Here is a 22,819-nt window from a genome sequence, read left to right on the forward strand (position 1 = left end):
CCCAGGGACACAAGTCACTGCGCACTTCTTGGGAAGGCTTTGATATTGAGAGAGGATTTAGGTAAAATAAATGCAGAAGGGACGAGAGCGTCTGCAATTCAGGCAGAAAATAAGCAAACTCGGTTAAAACACGCAAACAAGCAAAACTTCAAAGCAGCACGCTCTGAAAGCTTCGCAGACTCTCCCCATCCTGGTCTGAGGAGTCACCAGGTGAATCGGGAGATCGGGCGGCGAACGCGGCCCCACTCCAGGTCTCGGGCGGCCGCGGGACACCAACTGGAGGCTGCGGGGCTGGGGGCCGCCCCGGAGCGTCCCACCGGCCGCTCTCCAGATCCCGAGCTTCTCAGCGGCGCCCTGGAACCGCGCTGCGGGGTGTGCGGCGGGGCGGGGGACGCCGGGCCTGGTCTGCAGGGCGAGGCGAGGCGAGGCGAGGCCGGGCCGGGCGGGGGTGGGGGCCACGCCTCGGCGGAGGCGGGCCGGGCCGAGCCTATTTGAGGCGCTGAGCCACCGCCCGGTGAGGGATCGCACCACCTCAGCCGAAGCCGCCCCCGCAGCAAGCGAGCGAGCGCCGAGGCGTCGGGTGAGTGGCGGGGCCGCGGGACGCGGAGGGGGCGCTCTGACGGCCCCGACCCGCAGGGGCGAGGGCGCCCGGGCGGGGGCTGGGGGCTGGGGGCTTGCCGGACGGCGGCTGGGCGCGAAGAGGCGGGGGGTCGCGTGAGGAGCTGGGGGCACCGGGGCACTCGCGGCTTGGACCCCTCGAGAGAGCGCAGTCTGAGGCTCTGGGAAAGTTAGCGGCGCTTTACAGAGACTCACGCACTGATCCCGGGGCGGGCGATGAGGGCGCGGGGCAGCCTCCGCGGCGACCGGCAGCCTCAGCCACGGCGTCCCGCCCGCGAGCCGGGGGTGGGGGAGGGCGCGCTCAGCAACCGCAGCGGCCCGCCCCAGTGTGGGATTAGGAAGCGGGTCCTCCTTCCCTGCGCGCGGCGGGCCTGCCCGGGGACCCTGGAGGCGGCCCCTGCGCCCCTTGACTGGGCGGCGCGGCCGCTGGGGCTGGCTGTGGGGCGCGCGCGAGCCCTGCTAGCAGGCCCGGCCGCGGTAGGGGCTGCCGCCGCTCTCTGGGTGCTGATCCCACAGAAAGTGGTGATGCCCCAGGGCCTGAGTGGGCATGCGTCTGGCTTGGCGAGCAGTGCACATCCAAACTTTTGCAAATCAGTGACTCATCCCTGCCCAGACTGGCTGATTTGGGCATTATCCCAGATCTGTGCGGAGGACGTGTAGGGTGTGGCAGAATGTTGGTCCGAAAATCGGGGGACAGCTTTTAAAACAGGTTTGAAGATGTATTCTGAATTATCAGGTGCTGAAATAAAAACACTATAATGTATCCACTCTGAGGAGTAGGAGCTGAACGGCAGAGAGTCAGAGACACGTACGGTGAGGCTGTGACTTCGGCTTCAGGCCCACCCCTTTAAGTTAGTGATTCCTAGTCCAGATACTGTGGAAGTTTTGTAAAGTGACTCCTGGGAGTTGGGTTGCTGGGCAGTGAAGACGGCTGAACCGCAGTGACCCAGCCTGTTTCTGGGATTCTGGGAAAGGAATGGAAGACAGTTCATCTGTGATCGTTGGGAGATGGGAACTGCTTCCTAACTTCATAACGTTTGGGGGTTACACTCAGAATCAGCACCTACTCCGTGTTCTGGGGAAAAGTTTGATGATGGTCTTTGAATGTTTTGAGCTTCAAAGTGCTAGAAGGTTACTCACCAGGTTACTTAAGTAGCAGAGGAGGGGGAACACTGCCTGATAGATTGACCCCCAAAGCTAGTTTTTTGCAGGCGTCCTTAAACAATGATGTTTCCCTGTGCTACAAGTATACATCAGTGCTTTGCTGTGAAGACTTCACTTATTGCTAGTGAGGTCAAGGGCCAATGCTGGTCTCACCTATAGTTTGGGTACCTACTTGCCTAGAACCTCATCAGCCAGACTCAACATCTTAACCGCAGAGACTTGCATCCATATATTATAACCTGAGCATGTCACATTGACCTTAAATACAGTTGGCTTGTGAGATTATTGTAGCTGAGACTCATGGTTAACTGATCTAAAACATAGCCTCCCTTTCCTGTGATGGCTTGGGAAACAGGCTCCTGCTGAGGACAGCTGGGTTAACATTTGGTGTCTAGTGCCTGAACTGGTTCTTCTTCTTTTTTTTTTTTAAATTATTTTTTTAAGGATTTTTATTTATTTACTGAGAGAGAGAATGATAGAGCATGAGAGGGAGGAGGGTCAGAGCGAGAAGCAGGCTCCCCGCTGAGCAGGGAGCCCGATGCGGGACTCGATCCCGGGACTCCGGGATCATGACCTGAGCCGAAGGCAGTCGCTTAACCAACTGAGCCACCCAGGAACTGAATTTTTTTTTTTTAAGATTTTATTTATTTGAGAGAGAGAATGAGATAGAGAGAGCATGAGAAGGGGGAGGGTCAGAGGGAGAAGCAGGCTCCCCGCTGAGCAGGGAGCCCGATGCGGGACTCGATCCCGGGACTCCGGGATCATGACCTGAGCCGAAGGCAGTCGCTTAACCAACTGAGCCACCCAGGCGCCCTGAACTGGTTCTTCTGATTAAATTCTCAGTGGTAAGCCTGCCAGAACAGTGCTTGCTGTAAACTTCCAATGTGCTGCTGACTAAGTATCATGTGTTTGCTCTTGACTGATGTTCAGCTTTTCCATAGGGAGAAAACAGTCAGTAACTGAGAGGCACAAAGTAACTTTACCTTCCTTGATGCTGAGGAACTATGATAAGAAGGAAATCCTAGTAAAGAACCAGTTCCTTTATTCCAACTCAGCATCACTGAATTTGGCTTTGCAAGGTAGACTTGTTTCAGCAAGGGCAGGAAGTTCTTTGCAGAGGAGTGTGGGCAGTACCTTGGGGTTCTGAGGAAATGCATTCATGATCTACTTCTCTTTCAGCTTGTATAAAAGTCAGGGCCCTTTGTGAGCAGAAATTTCAGAAGTGCTCCTGAACTAATTGCTAGGTGGACCTAGAATAACATAGTACAGTAGATAGCCACTCTTTATTAGAGGGGGAAAAGCTATAATTAACAGCCAATTAAAAGGGTCTACATTCTGACTCATGTTTAAATTCTTTATTCCAAAGCAACACTGAACTACTTCCTGTAGGTTTTTCTGAATGTGAAGACTCAGGTAGTATTTCCTCAGTTTTTTGTTTTGCTTTAATGTAGTGTTTCTTTTGTGGCGCTTCTAAATTCTCTGATTCTGGGAATGGCAGGATGGAGTTCACATATCTGTAGTATCTGTAAGGCGAGAAGATTTTTTTTACATTTGATTGTGTCTCTATATAAACTGTTCATCTAAAAGGAAGGAAGGAAGGAAGGAAGGAAAAAGAAAAAAAGAAGGAAGGAAGGAAGAAAGGAAGGAAGGAAGGAAGAAAGAAGAGGGAGGGAGGGAGGGAAATTTTCCAGGCAAGTAAGAAAGATATTTATCCAAATACATTTTTTTTTAAAGTTCTAAGGTTGCTAACCTTGATTTCAAAAATGTATCAGTTATAATCTTTTTTTTTTTCGTAAAAGAGAACTAATGGTTGAGAATGAACATATCAAAACAGTGCATACCTAATTTTTGGAGAAGTACACTTTATTGGTTTAAATGTGGTTATAATTAGCAAAGTGACTGTGCAAAATGGCATCGTTGTATTCAATACAGTGTGTATTGAAGCTTACTGAATGAGTCACCCAGCTAGTTTTCTGACAAAAACAGGATCTCTCTTTTTTTTTTTACAATTTCAACATGTTATATAGTTCTGAATGAATAAGTCAGAGAATTAATTTCTAAGTGAAGTAATTAACACTTTTAAAGGACTATACATTAAAATTTCAAAGTGAGGTTTTACATTTAGTGTAAAATGAACCTGCATTAAGAGTGAGGATGCTTGGACCCTGGTTGTTGACCTGCCAAGAACAGAATGACTTCGGGCCACCATATTAGCTCTCTGAGTCTCAGTTTCCTTACCTCTAGAATGGGAATATTAACTTTCCCCTGAAAATCTTATAAGATCATTATCAGAATGAGAATAGGAAAGGTATGGGAAAGTGCTTCATAAACTGAAAAGCACCACATTAATGCAGGGTGTCATCATTCTAATGGGCTTGTCCATTGTGTCACAACATGATGCAAACTGTCACCCAAGGCTTTATGTGAAACACAGTGGAAAGAAAGTGAAATCTGCTTTGTTTCTCAAATTGTTTTGGTTGGAGCTGAAAATAAGCTGAATATGCTTGAGCAGAGACTTTAAGAAGAAATGTTACATTTTGGAAATGCTGTTTTTGGTTTCTAGTTGTAATCAGCCTTTAAACACATGTTAGCTTGATTGGAGTTATGTTAATATGACACCTTATTAGGCCCATGGTACAGATTTAGCTAGTTTTAACTATTGAAACTAACTTTTTGGTTTTTATTGACCTGTGTATCTACACTTCTGGAGAGATACACATGCCGATCAGCCTAGACAAGTGTTTCTCAACCAGGCAAAATTTTGACCTCTCCCCCCACTCCCCAGAGTCCAGGATATGTGGCAACATCTGAAGACATTTTTGGTTGTCACAATTGGGAGGTGGGGTATTATGCTGCTGGCATCTTGTGCATCGAAGCCATGGATGCTGCTCTCCATCCTGTAATGCACAAGACAACTCCAACGGATGGGGAAAGTCTTTACAGAATAGGAATATTTAAGACAAGTCAAAACACTTATAAAGTTATAAGTCTGGGTCTTTGGTATGTTGTGCAGGAATGGAAGAAGTTTGTGTAATCAAAGGAACTAAACTTTCTGCCCACCGTGAAGTTCAAGATTGTTTCCTACTAGCCTCCAAAATGAGAGAGGCTTTGTTTTCTTAAGAAATGCCCTTTCTAGGGGCACCTGGGTGGCTCAGTTGGTTAAGCCTCTGTCTTCAGCTCAGGTCATGATCCCGGGGTCCTGGGATTGAGTCCCACATTTTTTTTTTTTTTTAAAGATTTTATTTATTTGACAGAGAGAAACACAGCGAAAGAGGGAACACAAGCAGAGGGAGTGGGAGAGGGAGAAGCAGGCTTCCCGCCGAGCAGAGAGCCTGATGCGGGGCTCGATCCCAGGACGCTGGGATCATGACCTGAGCTGAAGGCAGATGCTTAACGACTGAGCCACCCAGGTGCCCCGATTGAGTCCCACATTGGGCTCCCTGCTCCCCCGGGTGTCTGCTTCTCCCTCTGCCTGTGCCCCTCCCCCGCCCCACTCTAGCGAGTGCTCTCTCGCACACACTTGCTCTCTCAAATAAATAAATAAAAATCTAAAAAATGAAAATGTCCTTTCTGGGGAACCTGGCTGGCTCAGTTGGTAGAGCATGCAACTCTCAATCTTGGGATTGTGAGTTTGAACCCCACATGAGGGTGTAGAAATTACTTAAACATAAAACCTTAAAAAAAAAGAAACATCCTTTCTTTCTTTGTTTTTTTTTTTTTTTAAAGATTTTATTTATTTACCTGAGAGAGAGAATGAGAGACAGAGAGCATGAGAGGGAGGAGGGTCAGAGGGAGAAGCAGACTCCCTGCCAAGCAGGGAGCCCAATGCGGGACTCAGTCCTGGGACTCCAGGATCATGACCAGAGCCGAAGGCAGTCGCTCAACCAACTGAGCCACCCAAGCGCCCTCTTTTCCTTTTCTGGAACAATGCTTCTCTCAAGTTCCTCCTGCGGTGGCAGCACACTTTTCTAAGCAGCGGAAGCCTTTTGGGGAAGGAAGCACAAGCAGAGGAACACCTGACTTCTACTTTAAAAGATCAAATGCTATAGGAAATCCAGGAATGGAAGCCCTGGGAGAGTCACTGTGACTTCCCAGTCAAGTTGCCAGCAGTTTCCCATGTTAGAAGATGGATACGGTGATACCCTAAACTGCTTCCAAATATGTTTGAGAATGCCCAGATTTAAAAAAAGAGATGTGCAAAAAAAAAAAAAAAACAAAAAAACAAACTTAATAGAAGGTAATATTTAACTGTGGTATAAATAACAGCAGAGTATGATAAAACATCTGGTGTGTATAAATGGAGGACATTAAGTCCTAAGAGGAGTTCTGCCTATTTTTTTTTAACCAAAAACTCTAATATTTTAGATTTTTAGGACCTATCAATTAGGATCCCTTGGGAGTAATGTCATTTCTTAAATAATTTAGTAAATATCACAAGTGGGCAACTCAAGGGAAAAGAGATTCTGATTGTTTAAGATCCAGGTCACTTTAGCTATAGGACTGGTGATCCTGACGCAAGAAAACTCACTCAGACCTCACGAGTCCAAAGCTACCCTCTTCCCCTCACTGCCAGAGCACCTGCGAGTGGGAGCAGGTGTAAAACATCTTAAATGGTTAGAAACTTGACATAGGGAGAGGAGCAGGAGAAAGAAGGAATGATGTGTCAAGGCCACCCCTGGAGTCAGCTTTGGGCAAAGCCAACTCTCTTTGGTAGCATCCTACCCAAAAATATTTTCCTCCACATTGCCTGACTACTTTTCTTTTCTATTTTCTTTTTTCTTTTCTTTTCCTTAAACCCTAGTTTGTTATACTGCCGGAGTTTCGTTTGGAGTAACAAATATCTTAAAAAAAAGAAAAAAAAAGCATCTTTACCTGTCTTTTCTCTTTATTGCTCCACATCTGGATCTCACCTCTCCTTTAAGGCTTAGCTCGAACACCACCACCTCGTCCCCTCTTAGAAGTAATAGTTCTAGTTGTGACTCCCCATCACCCAGTCTGGCTCACAGTGTCGATCCCTTGTGATTCCTGCTGGCCTGTGAGCCCTTTGACCATACAGATCTTGGCCTATCCATCTTCCAACCCAGGCAAGAGGTCACACAGTGCCTGGCCCAGAGCAGTCATAAATATGTGCAAATGAGGAAATAAACAATTGGCAGCAACTGCATCTAGGGGCATTGGTTTCAAATCTCAGTAGGAATCAGTCAACTCTGCTTTCCTGCTAAAACGCAGAAGAGGGCATGGGGGTTGATCTTAGGAACAGGAGGGGAGGTGGGTGATATGAAGAGACTAAACCCTTTGTAAGAGGTGGTGGAAACAGCGCCCAGGAAGGAAGATGAGGAGGACCACAGATGAACCAGGGCTGTTTGTGTCTTTACCAAGGAAAGGGGAAGAACATTACCTTCTTTGTTCTCTCTCCTGTGTTGTTTGGCCTGTTACTCCCAGGATTCAGAACACAGGCTAGTATGATTAGAGTTTAAAATTATGAGTTAAATAGGGCTTGGTGATGTAGCTGGAGTGCATCCCTGCTAGGGCTGGTTTTGTGGTTCCACACTGTTGATTTAGGTATATTTGGGGAATAAACTGGCTTGGTTAGAAGAATGCCTGTAGATCATCTAGAACTGCCCAATGAACTATTTGTGATGTTATGTTAATATGGAAACTGGTGAAATCTAGGATCAAATGATAACCTATCTTTTTTTCCCCTTTCAGGAAAATGGCAGACAGTTTTTCAGTAAGTGTTTTATGTCTGTTTTTTTTTTACCATAATATACATTTCATGTAGGTTGGGGGCTTTCTTCTTTACCACCAAACATCTCCTTCTAATTCTCTCACCCTGTGGCTTCCTCTGGCCTTAACTGACCAATGAGACCTTGTTAGCTGAAGTCTTGTTTTTCCAGCCATAGGTTCAGGAAGAAAGCCAGGCAGATAGAGGCCTGGGACTCACTAACAGTAACCCCCCTACTGAAAGGCCTGGGACAGAAACAGGTGGATTCCATGGGCAGGAGCTGAGAAATAATATGAGCAAAGGGAAGTGTGGTGCAGTCTGAGCATCCTGATTTCTGTGATTGTTCTTCTCCTGTCAGTTAGAGAGGATATGCTTTTACATAGAGGAAGGCTAGCTCCCAACTTTGGCAAGTTATAAAAAGCAACCCTCCATGATCTCAGATGATGGGAAGCAAGAATAAAGGGAGGCAGGAGATGCAGCAGCTGCCCAGACACCCCGTGAGGCATAAAGGAGCAGGGAGCTACCCCAGCTTCTCCCTTCTTCCCATTCTTTAATTTCCTGCCAATGGTGCCCCTTAGCCAGACTCATCTGGAAGCCTGGAAACCACCATCTGCAGGGGTTAGATTCCTTGTGATCAGCACAAGGCAAAGAGAAGGATGGATTTGACCAGTACATTGCCACATTGGGAATATGGCAGGACTGACTCTTTGCTATCAAACATGGAACTCATTGAACTGTGGGAACTCAGGCCCATCACCCTGACCACCTACTGTAGGGCATCTTTTCATCTGAACCATGCAGTTGCTTGACTGTGATAAGCCATGATCAAAAAAAAAAACAAACCCCAAAAACAAAAAAACACAGATAAGGCAAGTATAGGCCTATATCTGAAACCACTGTGTGTGGCCATGTACCTGTTGTGACTGCCAGGGGCAGGCTTGTGGTTCTGCTAAAGGTTAGAAATGGGACTGGAAGCCCTTTGAAAGCCACTAAGAAGGGGGCCACACCTTCCAGAAATCCTCCTCTGGAATGGTCTTGTGAAACCAGGATGGGGACTCTTATTAAGCCATCCTTGTTCTTTGCAAGCAAAAGTCTATGCCATTGGATAGTTGTATTAACTTTACCATGTAATTAATATATTGACCCTATATGGCCAAGAAAATATAACAATCCTTATTAGAATTACAATCCATCAATAAAATGCACTCTTTATGGTAAGACAATTCATTTTGAGAACCGTAAATTGCTTTGCTTATCATTTTCTATATGGCTCTCCTCCTCCCCATACAGACAGTAATCAATCTGGAATCCCACTTACTTAATGGCATGATCTGGCCTTTTAAGAAAAATAAACCTTGAAATTTTACAATAGTTTTAGATTTACAAAAAATTGCAAAGATAGTACCAAGAGTTCCCACATACCCTACACCCACTTTCCTCTATTATTAACGTCTTACATTAGTATGGTACATTTGTTACCATTAATAAACCAGTACTGATACATTATTTACTAAAAAAAAAAAAAGAATAAAGTGATGAAGCATATATAATCCCAAAGCCTAATTTTAGTCTTAGGAACTGCAAACTATTTAATAGGTGGAAAAATTTTTATTGATTTGAATTTCATACCCTTACCATATCCCTCTACTTCTTAGATCACATATTCCTGTTTTCCTGAAAATTCTGTTTTTGTGAATGTTTTTCATCCTGTAATTGTTGATGTCTTTCTTTCCAGCTTAATGATGCTTTATCTGGGTCTGGAAACCCAAACCCTCAAGGATGGCCTGGTCCATGGGGAAACCAGCCTGCTGGAGGCTACCCAGGGGCCTCCTATCCTGGTGCCTACCCTGGACAGGCCCCTCCTGGTAGCTACCCTGGACAGGCCCCTCCTTGTGGCTATCCTGGTCAGGCCCCTCCAGGAGCCTACCCTGGACAGGTCCCTCCTGGCGGCTATCCTGGCCAGGCCCCTCCTGGTGCCTATCCTGGTCAGGCACCTCCAGGAGCCTACCCTGGCCCAACAGCACCTGCTTATCCTGGACCATCTGCACCAGGAGCCCACCCTGGGCAACCGAGTGGGCCTGGGGCCTACCCACCTCCTGGACAGCCAAGTGCTCCTGGAGCCCACCCTGCTGCTGGCCCTTTTGGCATCCCTGCTGGACCACTGGTAAGATGGAACTAGGCATTTCATAGACTTGACTGTGATCAGGACAAAGCTAATGAAGAACCAACACACTAATTGTCTGGAGTGTTGGTGCTATTACTTTGCTGTGCTCTGGCTGGGAGCTGGCTCTGGGCACCAACCTGCAAAGGACTTCAGAGAGACCTGAAGCTTTAAACTCGCTGGTTAGAGCCACTTTTCAAGGACCAGCCATGGTGTATGTCAGCCCAATAGAAAAAATCATTGTTTGAAACTGAGGGTTGCTGGAGTGGGGGGTGGGGTGGGAGGGATGGGGTGGCTGGGTGATAGACACCGGGGAGGGTATGTGCTATGGTGAGCGCTGTGAATTGTGCAAGACTGTTGAATCTCAGATCTGTACCTCTGAAACAAATAATGCAATATATGTTAAGAAAAGAAAAAGAAGAAGAAGAAGGTAGCGGGAGGGGAAGAATGAAGGGGGGAAATTGGAGGGGGAGACAAACCATGAGAAACGTCAGACTCTGAGAAACAAACTGAGGGTTCCAGAGAGGAGGGGGGGGAGGATGGATTAGCCTGGTGATGGGTATTGAGGAGGGCACGTTCTGCATGGAGCACTGGATGTTATGTACAATGAATCATGGAACACTACATCAAAAACTAATGATGTATGGTGACTAACATAACAATAAAAAATTTAAAAAAAAAAGAAAAAATCATTGTATTGAGTTTAGTATGGGAATTGTTAGTATAAAGAGAAGTCAGTATATCTTTTGAAGACATCTGTAAAGCAGCTTTAATATAAATGAAGTTAAGATCATCGTAATGGGGGAACATTTTGGTTACCATTATTAATAAACACTGAGCACATAACATGCGCTAGCAGTGTGCTTCTACATGGATGATTTCATTTAACCCTATATCCGCCCCATAAGCTACTGTTATTGTCCCTACTTTACACACGAGGAAAGGGAACAAGAGAGAGTTATACAGCTTGCCTGGGGTCATAGAAGGAACATGTAGGGAAATCAAGGTAATGTTTTTCTCCCAGACCTGCTTTTAGGTTTTGAGGCATCTGTAGGAAATTCAGATAGGAGGAGGTTTGGGGCCCAAGAGAAAAGACTTGGCTGGTGGTTGAACACAGGGGGAAGAAATTATGAAGGGAAGAGAGAAGAGGCCAAAGGGAGTTTTGGGAATATTTACAGCACCTTGAACCTAGATGGTTAATACATTTTTGTGGAAGAACTAGGGAATGTATTAAATGAAAAGTGTTCATTCCACAAACACTTAGTATCTGCCACATTCAGAGCCTCCTGTTGATGCCATGTAAGTAGAACTTTTAAGAACTCACAAGTTCCCGATGCGACACAATGCCTGCCCTCAGGGAGCAAAATGACCATGATGAAGTATGTTATGTGACCAGGTTCTTAAAAGTGGTACACAGTTGTACAGCTAAAACCAATACAATTATATCTCAATAAAAGTAATTTTTAAAAAAGAAGAGTGGCACAAAAATGTTAATGTTGATTGCAAGGTCTAGCCTAAGCCTTTCCGAAAAATAGTCCAAGTAAATGAATTATAGATTGGGATGACCTTAGTAATGAGAGATACAGTGGTCCAAAAGGGAATATGTTCTGTCTTTGGCACCAATTAACTGATGGCTTTCTTCTTCTTTTTAAAGATTTATTTATTTATTTATTTGAGAGAGAGAAAGTGAGTGAGAGAGAGAGAGAGAGAGCACAAGCAGGGGGAGGGGCAGAGACAGAGGGAGAAGCAGACTTCTTGTTGAGCAGGGAGCCCGAGCAGGGAGGCAGATGCTTAACTGAGCCACCCAGGCACCCCTTGATGGCTTTATTCTTGATTATTACTTGTGCAGATAGAAAGCCTTATCCTTTCAGGCCCTGGGCAGGGTGACCAGAGAGTCTGGAAAAATGGTTTAATTAGGGTTATGTGTTAGTCACATTAGCAACATATTTTTATTTCTTTCCCCAAGAAGACATGACTCTTTATTGTTATGTATATGTTTTTTATTCCCAGACCGTGCCTTATGACCTGCCTTTGCCTGGAGGAATCATGCCGCGCATGCTGATAACAATTCTGGGCACAGTAAAGCCCAATGCAAACAGGTAAAGAACAATATTAGCAACTCTAACATATTTGTCAATTGGTTTTTGAGTAAAGGATGATCTATTTCGAATTTTAATAAAATTTTTACAACTATGCATTGAGAATTCTATACCATAGAATGGGATTATCCTAAAAATCAGTGTGTGTCCACCAAGGGGATAAAGTGTCCCTCACTAAATCTTGTTTTTCTCCCAGAACCACAATGAAACAGTTCTACTTTTTTTTTTTAAGACTTTATTTATTTGAGAGAGAGAGAGAGAGCATGAGCATGAGCAGGGGGCGGGCAGAGGGAGAGGGGGAAGCAGGCTCCCCATTGAGCAGGGAGCCCCATGCAGGGCTCAATCCCAGGACCCTGGGATCATGACCTGGACTAAAGGCAGACGCTTAACTGACTGAGCCACCCAGGCGCCTGGAAACAGTTCTGCTTTGTGAGGACAAAGAGAAAGAGCGGACAACCCATACAGAAAAACCTAGGTTCTTCCTGGCAGTGAGAACCTTAGAATTTAAGGGAAGGACAGCCTTTGTAATGTAATGCTTGGCCATCTCTCCACCTCTGAGCCATATCTTGTCTAAAAAAACAAGCATGCACTTTGTATCTAGATGACCATCAAAAATTAGGGTCAGAAACACAAAGATCGCACTGGACGTCATTTTGAGTTGATCTGAGAGCTTGCACATCATACCACTCTCTCCTCATATTTGGACAGATCACCCTGCAGTCGTGAAGGTCACAGTGCAGTCTCAGATCTGGTGAGCTTGACCTCCCTTTCCGCCTTCCTACTGGGCACATCAGCAGAGTCACAGATTCCCATGGGGTCAGCCAGGTCTACGGATGTTAAGTGGCGGGATGGGGGAACCCCAGTCTTCTGAGTATATACAATTTACATAAAGATTTGAAAAGATCCTACAAGTTAAAGACTTCCTCAAAAGAAGTCAACCTTTGCCATTGGAACTGGTTTGATAGAGGTGAGCTAAGATGGAGTGAGCCTCTGAGCTAATTTAGGAAAAGCCGTGCTGACTTATGGCTGCCTTGGGATGCCTGGGTCTGTTATCACCATTGGTTTTATTTCCATGTAATACAAGCAGGTTAAGGATATCCTGAAGACATCCAGTATGCCTGTCCCTGAGGTTGGTGGTACCATTAAAGCCCCTGCTGCAGCCATAAATTAATCCGTGTTTTGGGGTTTTATAGACAGTGCACAAAAGGTACAAATTCAAGCTATGTACACAGGTTTACAAGAATCCATAAACAACCTGTGTCTGTCACCTTGCTCCTGGTGGATCAGTGGGAACCCCCTCTTCTGTTACCAGGAAATGGACTCAGCCTCTGATATAGTCATTTTACATTCAGCCAGCCCATTCACGCGTACCTCCAGCCAGCCTTCTCTGGTTCTGTGTGGTAGCCAGTACCCTAAGCCCCTTCTTCTTTCCACACAGCCTATACAGCTTCTCTAAACACAGTGCTTACCTGCACAATAAAGCTTGTCTCACAGCCCATTACAAAATGTATATATCCCCTGCCTATGCCCTTATCCATCTTTCCTCCCCAAATAACATAGAACCCAGCACACCTGAGCCTGGGCACGATTTGTGAGTATCTGCTCTCCTCCCTTAGCCACGGTCATACAGAACCACACTGGTGTGTTTGCCTTATTGAGTGTTTTTGCACTAGAAACTTTATCTCCAGTAACACTAGAGGTGTAGACAGAGACTGTGGCAGATTAACACTCATTTTGGTGGAAATGGGTAAGATGGTAGTAAACTGAAAAAATGGTTGCTTCATTCTGCAAAATCTTTGTGGGGAATTACCTGACAAAAAAAGAATGCTTAAAGTGGTAAAGATGGCAAGATCTTCCTTTTCACTGTAGAGAAAAACACAGCCATTGGATTTTTTTGGTCAAATACAAATGCTATTGTCATCTGATTATATTGGTCCTCTCCCTGGGCATTTAATTATTGGAAGATACATTTGTGGTTTTATGTGTCTGTTAATGGGTAAATGAAAATGCTCAAGGAATCATTGTTAATAAGTCTAGGGTGTAGACCTTGCTTTCAAACAAGAGTCCCGGTTGATTCTGATGTTAGTGCTCCAGGGAGCACACTTTGAGAAACTGAGAGATAGTGTTAATACTTTAACAGTCCAAGGCCTTGTGTTTGCATTAACATCCAAGGAGAAGGAACAAGGTCAAAAATTTAAGCCGGCACTTCCATTAATTCACATCAGGGAATGTTTAACACATTTATTGCCATGACGTTACAACTTAGCAACAGGACACTGAACATTATGTTATCTCATTCCTGTTATTTTAGGACTAGGTTTTTGGTTAACTATAAGGAAGCCAGGTATTTGATAACTTCTATTGATGTGACTGACTTACCTTTAATAGGTATTAAAAGTAACTGGCAGGGCAGGAAAGAGGTAAGCATTATTATTTGCCATGTACAGCATAAAGTGCCCTCAAAGTGGCCCTAAACTTCTATAAGGAAACCTTGACGAGTTTTCATAGTAGAGGCAGTTAAAGAGGGAATGACAGCTGAATGGAGTGATGTGACCAAAGACAAGGAGGCAAAAAAATGGAACACGACTACCTTGCTTACTTTCAGATACTACAAGAATACATCAAATACTAGGCCTCGTATACTTTCCAGTTTGAAGACATACTCTGGTTTGTTTGCTTCCGTTTGAAAATGTTCCTGTATTTTATAAAAAATGATTGGATCTTTAGAAAATTGTATGTTCTTCACTTGATACAAACGTACAGCTTGAATCATTTTACTAACTCTGGTCTTTGGTTTAAAACAGACTTGCTTTAGATTTCAAGAGAGGGAATGATGTTGCTTTCCACTTTAACCCACGCTTCAGTGAGGACAACAAGAGAGTCATTGTTTGCAATACAAAGTTGGATAACATCTGGGGAAAGGAAGAAAGACAGGCAACTTTCCCATTTGAAAGTGGTAAACCATTTAAAGTAAGTTATTGCTACTATTATATATTGATAATGGATATTTCTCATGGGAATCACTCTTATAACCATAAGGCACTTGAAAAGAATTTATCCGCTATCCTGGGACACCTAACGGGTACATCTGCTCCCCATCCCAGGGAACCAGGCTCAACAGGACTGGCACACTCCCCAGCCCCATTCCCACCCTTCACCATTGTCCCTGTTACCACACCTCTGAGTTTAAGCTTTTCTGGAAATGAGGAAAATAGCATCTTTAATAAAGAAGGCAGAAGGGGGTGCCTATGTGGCTCAGTTAAGTGTCTGACTCTTGATTTCTGCTCAGGTCTTGATCTCAGGGTCGTGAGTTCAAGTCCCATGTTGGGCTCCACGCTGGGTGTACTTAAAAAAGAAAAAAAAAGGACAGACGGTCTCAATGGTCCAGTTGGGCTGAGACTTAGTACCTTAATACAGCATAGCTGGCATTGCAATCAAAGCTAATTTTTTTTTAAATTCTAAAATTGAGACGTTTTATGAAGAAATTTTTTATAGATTTTCAAATTAAAAAGACCTCCATCTTTTCCCCTTTCTCCCAACCTCACAGAGGTTGCAACTTGGTTAACATCTTTCCAGTATTTTCTGTGACCTACAGCACTATTTATTTTAAAAACTTATTTATTAAGTAACCTCTACCCCTGAACCAATGACCCCAAGATCAAGAGTCACATGCTCTACCAACTGTCCCAACACCCTTTTTATTTTTAAGCACTGCTTTAACAAATACTAGGTCCACAGTGCTGGGTTAGCTTGACAGTATAGTGGGCAATGAAACAACTAGACTATAAGCTCCTCAAGGGCAGGGACTTATAGGGACCATATTCTATATTTGGTGGATATCTTCTCACATTAGAACATTGTTACTTAATAGTATTTCATTGCTTAGATATGTGCTAATTCTGTGAGTGCCCTATGGATGATAATTTGGAGTATGGAAATATTCCAAACAAATAAAACCTGAAAGGTTTATTTATTTTACTAAAATACTGTAATAATGGTCCTTATAAATCTTTGCTTCCTAGAACAAGAATTTTATTCCAAGAAGTACATATTTTTTTAAAAGATTTTGTTTGAGACAGAGAGAGAGAGAAAAACACAAGGGGGGGTGGGGGTACGGGCAGAGGGGGAAGAAGACTCCCCACTGAGCAGGGAGCCCAATGTGGGACTCGATCCCAGGACCCTGAGATCATGACCAGAGCCAAAGGCAGACGCTTAACTGACTGAGCCACCCAGGCGCCCCTCAAGAATATACATATTGAAAATTTAGATAAGATATTGCCAAAGTGCTGCTTCCAACATGCTGTAAGGATAAACATGTTCACTACTACCTGTTGGAAGAGTGTTTCCCCTACTCTGGCCCAAACTGGTCATTATCAATTTTCGCAACATTTGCCACTCTGTAGAGGATTCCTACTTTAGTATTCTACTTTCATTTATTTATTGAAGTACAGCTAACACAGGATGTTGCATTAGTTTCAGGTGTACAACATAGAGATCATCATCTCTTTGTTATGCTATGCTTACATCGGTCACTATACAACACTATTACAATACTACTGACTATATTCCCTATGCTCATAGTGCCTTTTACCCCATGACTTACATCCCATAACTGGAAGCCTGTACCTCCCACTCCCCTTCAGCCATTTTGCCCATCCCTGTACCCGCCTCCCTTCTGGCACCATCAGTTTGTTCTTTGTATTTATGGGTCTGTTTCTGCTTTTTGTTCATTTATTTCTTTGATTTTTTTTTTAGATTCCACATATAAGTAAATCATGGAATTTGTCTCTCTGACTTACTTCATTTAGCATAACATCCTGTAGGTCTATCCATGTTGTTGCAAGTGGCAAAATCTCATTTTTATGGCTGAGTAATATCCCATTGCGTGTGTGTGTGTGGGGGGGGGTATATGTGTAGATACCACATCTTCTTTATCTATTTGTCTATGGATCCACACTTGCATTGCTTCCATATCTTGGCTATTATAAATAATGCTGCAGTAAACATAGGGTTGCGTATATCTTCTCAAACTAGCGTTTTCATTTTCTTTGGGTACTTACCCAGTAGTGGAATTACTAGATCATATAGTATTTCTATCTTTAATTTTTTGAGGAACCTCCATACTGTTTTCCAAAGTGGCTGCACCAATTTACATTCCCACCAACAATGCGTGAGTGTTCCTTTTTCTCTACGTCTTTGCCAGCACTTGGTGTGTTTATATTTTTACTTTTAGGTGTTAGCCATACAAAAACTTTGTTTTTATGGAGACACATTATTAATCTTTACCTTTATAGCTTCACCTTATCTTTATCATCTGTTATCTTTTTTTCATTTTGCTTGAATCTTTGAATAATCTGTGGAGTTTATTTTTGCTGCAAAAATTTTTTTTTTTTTTGAGAGAGAAGAGTGAGAGCACAAGCAGGGGTTAGGGGCAGTGGGAGAGAAGCAGGCTCCCCACTGAGCAAGGAACCTGATGTGGGACTTGATCCCAGGACCCTGGGATCATGACCTGAGCTGAAGGCAGACACTTAACAACTAAGCCATGCAGGCGCCCCCAAAGTTCCTTTCTTGGAACTTCAGTCAGTTCCACAGATGATCATAAAGATGAAATGTGGGACATTCTCAGCTCAGGCCAGACTGGTTTTGAAATTAATGAGCATTTCTAACAGTTTTGTGTATGTGCCATTTCAGATACAAGTGCTGGTTGAATCTGACCACTTCAAGGTTGCGGTCAACGATGCTCACTTGTTGCAGTACAATCATCGGATGAAAAATCTCCAGGAAATCAGCAAACTGGGAATTTCTGGTGACATAGATCTCACCAGTGCTTCACATGCTATGATATAATCATAAAGGGGAAGATTTAAAAAAAAAAGAAATTGAATATAAACCCTTACACATTGAAACTTCATGTTTCCTGACTGAAAAATTTTACCTTTATTCATCACTGTCCGTCCTGTAAATCATCCATTTAATAAACATTCTAAGAGTTTCCTGTCTTTATATGTCATTGAATTGGGGCAATTTATTCTTGATAATGCACAATGGACTCAGTGAAAAAGGAATATGTAGCAATATTAATTCTACATTAGTCTCCCAGAGTTTTCTATACTTATTACTTTTAAAGAAAATACTATTTTAACCTCTTTCAGAGTTTCATAAAAACCAGAAGATGCTACAAGGAAATCATTCCCCCATTTTCTTACTTAAGGAAGTATATATTCAGGATATGAGAAAAGCACAAAGAAAAAGTGTAGCTGTTGATGATCCACAGGCAGTTACTGTTAGCATTCTGGTATATTTCTTTTTGCTCCTTTTAACTATTTTTTCTCTCTAGACTATACTTAGCTGTTTTCAAATCCATATTTGATACCAATATGAGACAATCTTGCTGTAGGTTCTCCTGGTTTTTATGAAATCTCCATCATATTTATAGAGGAAAATTAAGCTCTTAATTAGATATATCATCAGCTTGAAAAATTTAATAGTTCCCATTGCCAACATTCTTTTTTTTTTTTTAAACTTTTTTTTTTTTTTTAAGATTTTATTTATTTTTTGAGAGAGAGAGAGAGAATGAGAGACAGAGAGCAGGAGAGGGAGGAGGGTCAGAGGGAGAAGCAGACTCCCTGCCGAGCAGGGAGCCCGATGCGGGACTCGATCCCGGGACTCCAGGATCGTGACCTGAGCCGAAGGCAGTCGCTTAACCAACTGAGCCACCCAGGCGCCCCATTGCCAACATTCTTAACCATGCCTTTCTGCCCTTCCTCATTACCAGCAGGCCCAAAGATTCATACAATTTCAAAACTAGGATGTAGTCATAGCACTTCACTTTATAAAAGAATCAAAATATTGTTTGGTCTATTTATTGTTTCTATAACACCATCTTCTCAGATACTTTTATTGTCACAAGTTGGGTTCCCCAGGAAGCAGAGATTAGAACCCAAGTGGTTTAGGGGGAAGAATCTTGAGATCAACAGCTGTTGGGATGAGAAGGCACAGGATCGGGCAGAGGGAGAAGTTGGGTATCGATGCCTCAGCCCACCCTACAGGGGTTCTGAAGCCGGGATGATCCTTTGGAGCTGTCAAGAGGGGGGACAGTCCTTTCTGTCTTCACTTCAATCAGTCAACGAATACAAGCCACCTGAGAAACGGTATGACCTCGGGAGGAGCGGCTGTCTTCCCCTGAGGTAGTTGTCACGTGGAAATGATTTCTGAAAGCCATCTAACAGCACTTGTAGCAATTAAAAAGACTTTCAGTCCTAAAGAGGGATGTGAGCAGTTTATTTCAAAAAACTATGTTACTTCCTTACTCCAACATTCTCATCTTGACTCTTCCACACCTATGATTAAGTGGAAAAACATAAGCTATGATAAAAAGGGGGAACTTGGTTTACACAAAATTATTTAAATCCTGAGCCTTGGTTCCTTTGTCTATAAAATGGTGGTATAATACACCTTTTGTAGGGTTACTGTGATCATTGAATAAATATTGTTTACAAAGGGCTTGCCATATAGGAGGTCCTCAACAAATGGAAATTTTTTTTGGTTTCATTTTTGGAAAGGCATTTGTTCTGCGAAGCAATATTCTTTCCTGTATCTTTAAAGATTTTTCTAAAACCTCGTAATTCTAGAGTCCAATAGCCTAAGAACACTATCTAGATGTAGGGTATACTGATGGCTGCTTAGCCATCCATTCCCTGTTTCCTAATAGTCATGGTTTTATTTAAGTATAATCCTAGATAAAATAAGGGATCCTGATTAAAGACCATATCAAATGGATAGTCAAAATATCCCCACTTCCCTCAAGAAACACTGTCATATCTAAAACACACTTTGATGAACACTGAATATTAAAACATTTTATGACACTATATAAATTGATTGAATAGAAGTGAACACAAATACATACTCTTCAATTTTCAACACACTAACAATATATGACCCCAAAAGGATCCAGCCACGGAGAAGCCAACGGCAAGGATGACAGAAACTATGAATGTAATTTTGGACCTTGATACCATCATGGAGCTGTTGATTGGAAAGTGCTTGGAATCACCCTGGCAACTTGTGCAAATAATAAACTTCCCTGTTATTAAGCCAGTTTGAGTTCACTCTACTATCACTAAACAGACAAAAGTTCTCTGAACAAGTCAACAGTACATCTTATTAAACCCACAAAAAAATCATGTTTACTGATACTGTCTTTATTCTCATTTGCTTTATCCTTGAGGGCAAATATTATTTTATTGTTTTGTTGTATATTGCTTTATCTATATTCTAAGTCTTTGGGTTTCTCTGCACCAACTTCTTTTGCATGCTCATATGCATGGGCCCTTAGAAAACCCTAACTTTTACGTATGTTTCTTTGTTCTGCATGTCTTGCTTGAATTATTCATTAATGGGCTGTTAAAGCTGCTTTTATCTTTTGGTAAGATTAGGTATTCTGAGAACATTCTTCTAAGCCAGCACCTCACATAGCCTAACTGCTCATATGGGCTTGATAATACTATCTTTCCCACAAGCCTAACATACCTTTCTCTGACAACAAAAGTGGATGTGTCTTCTTTTCTTTTTGAAAACCTCTAATCTTACACGTTTATAAAGCTGCTGCTTGTTTGGTGAATGCCTCCAACCCTAACTCATTTAGAGGAAGAAATAACTGGACCCAGGTCTGGTTATAAGCGTTAGCTTCTACAAGTCTTCTTGGTGCTATTATGGCCCTGTCTTCTACAATCCTATAATTAAGAGTTTTATAAAAGAGAAAATATTTCAAACACATTAAGTGATTGATACAATTCTTTTCAAGGGAAGAAGGCATTTCCTTCTAAGGCTGTCAGTTTTGTCAAGGGGAAAATGAAAAGAAAAAGGCAAAGATTTAATGGGCCCCTCTAACCGTTTAACCTTTTGAAACTGCAGCATGTAAACAACTTCAGATTCCAGAAAGCTCATTTAAAGAAACTCAGTATAGGGGCACCTGGGTGGCTCAGTCGTTAAGCGTCTGCCTTCAGCTCAGGTCATGATCCCGGGGTCCTGGGATCAAGCCCTGCATCGGGCTTCCTGCTCAGCAGGAAGCCTGCTTCTCCCTCTCCCACTCCCCCTGCTTGTGTTCCCTCTCTCGCTGTGTCTCTCTCTGTCAAATAAATAAAATCTTTAAAAAAAAAAAAAAAAAAAGAAACTCAGTATACTCTGAAAAATGCAATATGCAAAGCTGTTCAATATCAACAAATTTAAGAGTCCAAACTAAGAGAATATAAAAAGATGCAAATATTTCTGTCAAAGTTTAATACTATATTTTGATTAAACTGAAGAATGTTCATAAGCTCTAAGTACACTTAGCTTTAAGTTTATACATTTTAAACAAGAGAGGTGAGGTAAAGTACACTTTTTATTCTGCATAGTTAATGTACAAAATATCCCCACTTCCCTCGAGAAACACTATCATATCTAAAACACACTTCGATGAACACTGAATATTAAAACATTTTATGATACTATATAAATTAACTAGAAGTGAACACAAATACATACTCTTCAATTTTCAATATGCTAACAATATATCACATTGATAATATGAAGAAAAATATGTGGATTTATTTTTAAATTCAAAATTCTTCTGGTTGTTCATCATGGAGGGGCCTTAGAGGTGAAAAGGTAATCAAGTTACCACCAAAGGAAATGTGTCTGTCATGATCTTGATGTCTCCTCTCCACCTGAGTGAATGTATTACTGCAGTTTAGGCCTGGCTAGAGAATAAATTCAGAGAAGTCACTAAATCAAGGGTTTCACCAATTGAGCCTTCAACACTGCAAGTTAATAGTAGGTTAATTAATAACATAAATTTCTATATATAGTAATAAAACTATTAATAGCACAATGAGTTTGCTACTTACCAGTGGATCTAATTTCAAATATATACTTTTTTTTAATTGAAAAGTTGTATTAGGCACATAATGCCTTAAAGGTGACTAGTAATATGTAAATTGACTTCAGCAGTATATGTAGGATGAATAAAATTAAGACCATATCTTAAGCCATTTACACAGATTCCACAAATCCTAATCCATATAACTCACTTACTAGGCTTTTTACTAATGTGATCCTACTCGGATCCTTTTCTTTGTTCCCCCTCCAGCCCTATTTCAGGTTCAAGTGATGCTATAGAAGCAAGTAATAATTTGGTTCTAAAATAGACAGGTGGACCTACAAAAAATAAAATTAAAAAGTCTGAGTTCTAATATTTATGAAAGTGGAAAAGAATTCATAGGGAATACCAAGACTTGTCAACTAGATAATGTATAAGATAACTGAAATACTTTTAATCATAATATTAGTATAAAACAAAATGTTACGATATATTACATTCCAAATTTATTTGGAATATCCTATATTATCAGAACCAAGCATTCAGAGTTCAGATCTGAGAACAGGATTAAATCAGATTTATATCAATTGGCCTTAGGCTGAAATCCCTGACTCTAAGATCAAGAAAGCAGACTACAGGTCACACTGACACACTTCATTCTGCTCCTGAGACACAGGCAGCCCAGAAGCCTGGACATGAAGAGAAGCCAACATATATAGAGGTCCTTAAGGAATTAGTGGCTTTGAAAATAATGAAAATAACGAAAGCCAACATATACAGAGGTCCTTAAGGAATTAGTGGCTTAAGGAAGCCAAGCATTTGCCAGGCTTTATGAGGTTAACAAAAATTATTGCTTTTATCCTACATTTGCCTTAATGAATTTTTTATATTCTGAGATCAAAGATTAGCAAACCAAGGCCATTTCCTGACCCATTTTAGCAATTGGCTCTGGAAAATTTCAAGGTAAGGCTATAAACCAGGGTTGTCAAACTGGCTACACATTAGAATCACCTGATAAAGGTCTTACTCCAGACTGCTGAAATAAAAATATCTGGGGGTAGGGCTGAAAAGCAGTGCTGTTAAGAGTAGACAAGAGAGCACTATTTCATTCATGCCACAGTGCCCCCATCCACCAATATGAATCAGACAGCTCTGCCTAGAGAGGAATTTACAGACAATAAGGGAAAGAG

The 22,819-nt window shown here is 42.3% G+C and overlaps 2 protein-coding genes and 1 long non-coding RNA gene across 6 annotated transcripts in view; 1 reads left to right on the plus strand and 2 right to left on the minus strand.

Annotated features, from left to right (window-relative positions):
- The window catches only part of LOC129046543 (uncharacterized), a 58,628-nt gene extending 57,417 nt beyond the window's left edge, over positions 1–1,211 (minus strand). The window contains exon 1 of the long non-coding RNA XR_008508133.2: positions 814–1,211. This is a non-coding gene — a long non-coding RNA (uncharacterized LOC129046543). The remainder of the gene's footprint in view (positions 1–813) is intronic.
- On the plus strand, positions 445–17,759 carry LGALS3 (galectin 3). The gene is made up of 6 exons (XM_045900910.3): positions 445–580; positions 7,492–7,513; positions 9,243–9,671; positions 11,679–11,767; positions 14,572–14,737; positions 17,459–17,759. Exons 2-6 carry the CDS (start codon positions 7,496–7,498, stop codon positions 17,612–17,614), a joined length of 858 nt encoding a protein of 285 aa, XP_045756866.1. The 5' UTR covers positions 445–580; positions 7,492–7,495; the 3' UTR covers positions 17,615–17,759.
- The window catches only part of DLGAP5 (DLG associated protein 5), a 41,297-nt gene continuing 36,087 nt past the window's right edge, over positions 17,610–22,819 (minus strand). For 2 of the 4 annotated variants that reach the window (XM_064571086.1, XM_045900911.3), the window contains one exon: positions 17,610–21,510. In XM_064571086.1, the coding sequence (XP_064427156.1) occupies positions 21,491–21,510 (20 nt within the window). In that variant the 3' untranslated portion in view covers positions 17,610–21,490. The remainder of the gene's footprint in view (positions 21,511–22,819) is intronic. The other 2 variants (XM_064571084.1, XM_064571085.1) reach the window with 2 other exon arrangements.

Source organism: Mirounga angustirostris, unplaced genomic scaffold, assembly GCF_029215605.1.
Source record: "Mirounga angustirostris isolate CCGP_5_RB_7025 unplaced genomic scaffold, mMirAng1.0.hap1 SCAF_9, whole genome shotgun sequence".
Taxonomy (NCBI): domain Eukaryota; kingdom Metazoa; phylum Chordata; class Mammalia; order Carnivora; family Phocidae; genus Mirounga; species Mirounga angustirostris.